Raw genomic sequence first — 7,562 nt, 5'->3', positions numbered from 1 at the left:
TGAACTGTTATTTAAAAACTTTTTTTTTTACGACCAATATTTTCGCCTTAATATAAAAAATTTGACACCAATAACTATTAATTCTTATTTTGAATTTAAAGAAAAAATTCTTACAGAAAAAAACAGTAATTATAATGATTAATATTTAATCTTATAAAATTAAGATAAAATTAAAAAAACATATTTATGTTTCCTTTTTTCTAAAAATATTTTTGGACTGAAATTTTTATTATCGTAAAAGTATTTTTAAAAAACAGATAAATAATAGAGGTAGAAACTAAACTCCCTGATATTATCTTACTAGATAAATTATTAAAAATATATTTAACATAAACACAAAAATATTGCTCTAGATATCAATGAAAATAATTTATCTGACAGGGACATCTCACGCAACTTCCATATTTATATATATTTCACGGTCCATGTAATCTAGACTTGGCTATATAAAGTATACAGTGAAAGCAATAACATAATAATAAATATTATAATCTGGGACACAATAGAATACTTGATGGTGATTTCTAAAGATGTTATTGGCGCCTACTCGGTCAACCACGTGTTGATAAAACGCTGTGTCTAGTCGAGGCGATTATTCTCATCTTCTGTCACTTGAAAAATATCCATTGCATTACACTTCGCTTGTATTGTTTCTCATAATTAAAAAAATAAAAAATATTTCTTCATCGAAAAATAAAGTTTTTTAAATCTCAAAAAATGAAGAATAATTTGCGCAAAAAGACTTAATAAATTAAAAATTAAAAGATATCCTTTTATTAAAATGGATTATTTGTGGTTGAGTTTAAAAATAAATTTAAGAGATAATAATTTAAAGTGAATTGTTAGAATAATTGAATAATATATTTCAAATGAATATTATTTTTAGCATATCTTCAATAATACTTGATTGCTGCATTATAATTTGGAGTAATAGTTACTCCCATCTTATTTGAATCTCCCTCAACACAAGACCAGCAAGCTATCTCTTGAACAGAGCGGACGAAATATAAGAATTATTGTAAGTGTTGGTGGTTGCAGAAAATAAGCCGGAGATCGTTTTAGTAGGACTCAAGTACCGGCTAACGTCGGTTCTCTTCGAGTGTCTCTCACCAAATTAATATAATTGTCTTCTATTATTCTTTATACTGTTATTATTATTATTATTAATATAGCAATAGACTGTAGATATCGTTTTTTACCTTTTATACTAATTTAAAAACCCGACTAAAGTTAATAATTGAATAAAATTAATTTATTTATTATTAATCAATGACAATAGTGATATTTAAATTGGAGTAACACCAGTGAGGGCTTTAAAAAGTGGATTAATAAAGTGATTTAATTATTGAGGGTAATATTTTTAAATAATAAATAATGTATATAATAAAATTCACGTTCCTCTCAAGAAGATTATCGGTGATTCTTCTTGGACTCTTATTATTTTCATTGACCTTGGTCGAATCACGACCACACCAAAAGACAATTAGATTGTGCTCAAAAAGTTTGAGTGACGCTCTTTATCTCGTCTGCAATAATCGTGGCTTTAATGAACCGTTTTCAAATAATGGTGATGATAACAGCAAAGCATCCGGTGGACCGGGTATTGTCGAAGAATGCTGTCATCGGTGGTGTAGTTACGAACAACTTGAGCAGTATTGCAAACCACCGTCTAATTAATGATATTTGGTTTATTGATTCAACAAAATGGAAACTATGGTTAGTTATTTAAATTAAAAATATATCCCATAGTTATAATAATTTATTATATTGATAATTATTAATAATATATTAAGATTATTCTATTAATAATTAATAATTAATAATTCTAATAATTAACGCAAAAAATCAATAAATAGCGTGTTTTTTAGTTACGGTAAATATTTATCATCTTCTTCTAGTATAATTAATGATAATTAAATGTATTCTTCTATTAATAATTAAATATATTATTCTATTAATAATTAACAATTAATAATTCTAATAATTAACGCAAAAAATCAATAAATAACTTGTTTTTTAGTTACTGTAATTATTTATCATCTTCTTCTAGTATAGTTAATAATAATTAAATGTATTCTTCTATTAATAATTAAATATATTATTCTATTAATAATTAACAATTAATAATTCTAATAATTAACGCAAAAAATTAATAAATAGCTTTTTGTTTAGTTACTATAAATATTTATCATCTTCTTCTAGTATAATTAATAATTATTAAATATATTATTTTATTAATAATTAATAATTATTAAATATATTATTCTATTAATAATTAATAATTCTAATAATTAACGCAAAAAATCAATAAATAGCTTGTTTTTTAGTTACGGTAAATATTTATCATCTTCTTCTAGTATAATTAATAATAATTAAATGTATTCTTCTATTAATAATTAAATATATTATTCTATTAATAATTAATAATTCTAATAACGAACGCAAAAATCAATAAATAGCTTGTTTAGTTACGATAAATATTTATCATCTTCTAATATAATTAATAATTATTAAATATATTATTCTATTAATAATTAACAATTAATAATTCTAATAATTAACGCAAAAAATCAATAAATAGTTTATTGTTTAGTTACGGTAAATGTTCATCATCTTCTTCTAATATAATTAATAATTATTAAATATATTATTCTATTAATAATTAATAATTAATAATTCTAATAACGAACGCAAAAATCAATAAATAGCTTGTTTAGTTACGGTAAATATTTATCATCTTCTAATATAATTAATAATAATTAAATATATTATTCTATTAATAATTAACAATTAATAATTCTAATAATTAACGCAAAAAATCAATAAATAGCTTGCTGTTTAGTTACTATAAATAATTATCATCTTCTTCTAGTATTTTTTAGTCTAATAAAATAATTCCAAGTGACGTTAAAAAAAATAGAGAAAAAACAAGGATGATTTAATGATTAATTAAACGCCGATTGATAGCACTATCATGAGATTCACGGGTGGGATAAACATTGAGTTAATGTAAAGAAACCAGGACGACTCATCAACAAATTGAACAAACGGTTATCGTTTTTAAGCCGAACTCTTGCTATCTAACATAAACTATTCGTAAAGTTCACGGCTGGGACAGAAATGTTATGCACGGCTTGTTTCACCGTGTTCCGGCGTGACTGATAAAGACAAACTGTACAAGTAATAAGACAACAGTAAATGAGAAATAATATTTCCTTATCATTATTTTTAATGTTATGTGACTTGTTTTCCAAAATTTAATCATCTTATATGTATATATCTATACAAATCGGTTTATAAATAATTATGTATAAATATATATTCATTTATAGATATACAATCGGTGGATTGTAGTGTCTAAGTATTTAACAATTAAATTTTTTTCATTTATTGTAATCATTTTTAGCCCCCTAAAGAATATTCTTCTTTAGGGAGACATTCCTCTTTTTTTTTATTTATTTATCATGATATTTGAATTCAATGCCCGCAAATTAACTTAAAAACTGACCATTGCACGTTAAAAATAATTAAATAAATTTTAACTAATTAGTTTTTATCTGGTGGAAAATTTTTTGGATAAAACTATTTTTAGACCATCAATTTTCATCAAGCATTTTCTTTGCAATTATCAGCATTTATATTATTGAACTTTTTTTTTTTATATGTATTGTTGGTATTTTAAATTATAAAAATAATTAATTATAAGATTATTTATTATCTTTATTTATATAAATAAGAATATGAATTAATAATTTTTTTTTCTCTTTTATTTTACAGTGAAGCCATAAAAAATACCAAGATGTGTTTATTGAGAGCTGCAATGAAATTTAGCAATAATAAACTGGTATTTATTATTAGCAACAAACAGAATACAAAGTACAGCAGCGCTCATCGTTTAAAAGTATTTATTATTGAATTGTCAAACGCAAATAACATTTGCAGTCTGGTTGACTGGTATAATCAAAGGAAAATAAGAAGAAACAGTTGTCAAGAGAAAGTCGTTAAGAATGAGGAAATCAAACTCGGTTTTATTAAATATGTCACACTGATCTCGCTGGTAATTATTTAATTAATTATATTTGTTTTTATTATTATATAAGCCGGTATTAATTTATTTTTTATTTTTCAGTTTTTCACCGCAAGTGTGATGTTTATTATTTGTAAATAAATAATTAATTATCGAGCTGTATAAAATGCTTAACAGTTATAATTCGAACTTGGCTAAGTAGTTGGATTATTATTACGAAGATAGTAAATTTATTTTGTGAAGAACCGGAAGTATAGAGGACAGAACTGATAGACACACCAGTTAATTTCGATGATTTAAATTAAGTGAGAAGAATTTATTTATGAAATTATAAGTTCTCTACGTATACCGGATTATTCCTTTAATTAATTATTAGAAGTTTTTATACGCCTATAGACAGTTAAGTGATAAAAATAATTCTGGCTGTAATTAGAGTTTTTTACATCGTATTGAATGCTTATAATATTTCAATGTTATTACACACTGTAAATTATAATAAGTACAGTACGGTGCTAATGACTGATCTCATCAAAATAGAATAAGATAGACTATGTATAAAAATAAATTTTTTCATGCTAAAATTAATCTTCAATTAATTTTTATTATTAATCAGCAAAATTTTGTGACCAGTATATTTATATGATAAAATGGGTTTTAATGGTTAAATTTGGTGTCATTAGAAAGGCTTTGACTTGGAGTTGTGCATTTTCAAGGTTTCATATCATTCTCACCAATAGTCAATTTGTGATGATAAGTATTTAAGCTGTATTCGAAAATGCTCTATCTCTAGATACATTATTGAGAAATGACCTTTTATCTTGTGAAATATTGACATTTTTAAAGATATAAGCTCATCTTTATGTTACACTCATCGAGCCCTTTCATTTGAGTACCCACATCAATTTTTCATATATTTATATATATTATATATATATGTGTATATAAAAAATATATCAAAATGCATGTGGGTACTCAAATGAAAGCTCTCGATGAGTGTAACATCAAGATGAGCTTATATTTTTTAAAAACGTCAATATTTAAGAAAATACAGTTCAATTTAACAAATATCTTGTGAAATATTCATATTTTTAAAGATATAAGCTCATCCCAATGTTACACTCATTAAAACCTTTCATTTGAGTACCCACATCAATTTTTCATATATTTATATATATTATATATATATATATATATATATATATATATATATATATATATATATATATATATATATATATATATATATATATATATATATATATATAACGCGTAAGTCGGCCACAGTCGCAGCACATGTGTGTCGGGCATGAAAGAAAAAATCCCGACATGCAGGGGGGTGGGGACGAAAAAGTGGTTGAGAGTTATAATGACGGGGTTGAGAGACTATATTGCGGAGAAAAAAGTGGAGAGACAATAATTCCCCACCCTCCCTTGTAAAACACTCTACAGTGATACAAGTAAAACCATTCTCCTCCTCATATTTTTAAAGATATAAGCTCATCCCAATGTTACACTCATTAAAACCTTTCATTTGAGTACCCACATCAATTTTTCATATATTTATATACATTATATATATATATGTATGTATGAAAAATATATTAAAAATGCATGTGGGTACTCAAATGAAAGCTCTCGATGAGTGTAACATCGTGATGCGCTTATATCTTTAAAAACGTCAATGGTTAAAAAAGTACAGTGCAATTTAACAAAAGTCATTATTTAATAAACCAAAATTTTGTTTATTTATAGTGTACAAGTCACGGCAGTCATAGTGACTGCAAAGTTGCTAGTTTCTATTAAATCAAAGAAACTGTGATAAAATTATAATTCAATTTTGGAATTCAGACATGGTCACGTACTGCAGCTCAACAGTGAGATGTCTCACATCAACTTGATCGAATATCATTTTCACTTGTTCAACTAATTCATTAGGATCAAAGGTATTTACATTAACGACCTCCAATACCAGTGACCCAACAAATAATCCGTTGATACTTAGTGTCCAGAATTGAGCGTTTAGCACATTATTGACTCCAGATAACTCGTATACTTTCCTATAACACACAGGAAGAATATCGTCCAACTCCACAGGCTGTCTCTGTATCAGTATCTCCCCAGTCTCTTTCAACATTGGCACCACACTCAATATCATGCACAACGCAATTACCATTGAGCAAATTGAATCAGCAGTCATTGATCTGAATATCTCCGTCTGTACTGCTGATACCACAAGAGCCAGGGACCCGAAAACATCTACGAGAATGCTATAAATAGTTTCCTTGGTGATCGGCGGATTGTCGCCTCCGACAATTCCAGTTTTGACTTCATATTCTTCTTCATGTCTGTAAAAGAAGTGGAAGACGTAGTTGGTAATCAAGTTGAGGAGCAGACCCACCACCGAGATCTCGATCATCCGTTCGGGTCCCACTTCACCGCGATACATCAGCCGCGGTATCGCAGGAAGAAAGATCTGCATCAATGCAAGGTATATTTGAGTTAGTCCAATCGCGAAACAGGCTAGCACTTCAGCACGGGCGAACCCGTAGGAGTATCTACTGTTTGCTGGCCATTGCCTCATCCTCATAATCGCGACATTCGCCAGCGTACTACTGCAATGGAACAGCCCGCGTAAACAGTCTGCTTTTAGGGCCCAGCTGTTGTTCCAATCTCCGTAGAACCATTCAATACATGGGAATACCACGTTTAGAAATAAAATCAGGGCTAGGTTCATGATTATCCTGCTTCTACTGTCCAAGGTGAATAGTCTTCTCCACTGGCATAATTGCTGGCGTATTTTTCTGGTGATTAGCCGGGTTTGACTGTTTAATATTGGAAACATCTTCCTAATTTATCTGTTTTTAATTCGTAATTTTTTTTTATTTATTTATAGTCAATTTTAATTCATAATTAATATAAAATTGAATTTAGCAGTCATTTGATCTTTTTTTTTAATTTATTTAATAGAAAAATTTGTTCCAAAAAAATGCATTTTTCATTTTTTTTCATCAAAATTAAGTTAGCCGACATCTAAAAATTTTTATAATTTTTTTTCTATTGAAAAAATTATTTAAAAAAAAATTTTCATTCATAAAAAACCATAAGTGCAATTTTTTAAAAATATTTTTTAGTTCTAATTAAATAAATGAAAAAAAAATCGAAAAATTAACAACGTCGGCTAACTTTAGTATTATTTTTTTTTAACATAATTTATTTGTTAAAAAAATTACCAAATATCTGCTAAATTAATTTCATATAATTATTAAATTGGAATATCAATTTTTGTATGATAAAAGTTCAAAACTTACCAAGGTTAAAATATTCAACTTGAAAAAAATTTTCGTAGGAAACACAGTACACAATGCAATAAATAATAATTTAAAAAAATATAAACTTTCTAATTAAGTTATATTAAATAATAATAAATTAATAGGAGTTATGTCTTGAAAAATATGCGAGAGTTGTCTAGCTTCACGTGTGCAGTCAACAGCATTACGTTTACGAATAAATAATCCCCGATTATTTTTGTTGTACA

At 26.4% G+C, this 7,562-nt stretch overlaps 1 protein-coding gene and 1 long non-coding RNA gene across 2 annotated transcripts; one reads left to right on the top strand and one right to left on the bottom strand.

Moving 5' to 3' along the window:
- Window positions 1-3,778: 3,778 nt before the first annotated feature.
- Window positions 3,779-4,619, top strand: LOC123259872. Its single transcript, XR_006508333.1, has 2 exons — window positions 3,779-4,057; window positions 4,130-4,619. It is a non-coding gene; the product is annotated as an uncharacterized LOC123259872 (long non-coding RNA).
- Window positions 4,620-5,858: 1,239 nt separating this feature from the next.
- LOC123274415 (zinc transporter 7-like) lies at window positions 5,859-7,378 on the bottom strand. The gene is made up of 2 exons (XM_044742024.1): window positions 7,332-7,378; window positions 5,859-6,882 (listed from the first exon to the last, which is right to left on the bottom strand). Exon 2 carries the CDS (start codon window positions 6,867-6,869, stop codon window positions 5,859-5,861), a length of 1,011 nt encoding a protein of 336 aa, XP_044597959.1. The 5' UTR covers window positions 6,870-6,882; window positions 7,332-7,378.
- Window positions 7,379-7,562: the final 184 nt, after the last annotated feature.

The sequence above is a fragment of the Cotesia glomerata genome, linkage group LG1 (assembly GCF_020080835.1).
Source record: "Cotesia glomerata isolate CgM1 linkage group LG1, MPM_Cglom_v2.3, whole genome shotgun sequence".
NCBI lineage: Eukaryota > Metazoa > Arthropoda > Insecta > Hymenoptera > Braconidae > Cotesia > Cotesia glomerata.
This window is presented reverse-complemented; position numbering and strand designations above follow the sequence as displayed.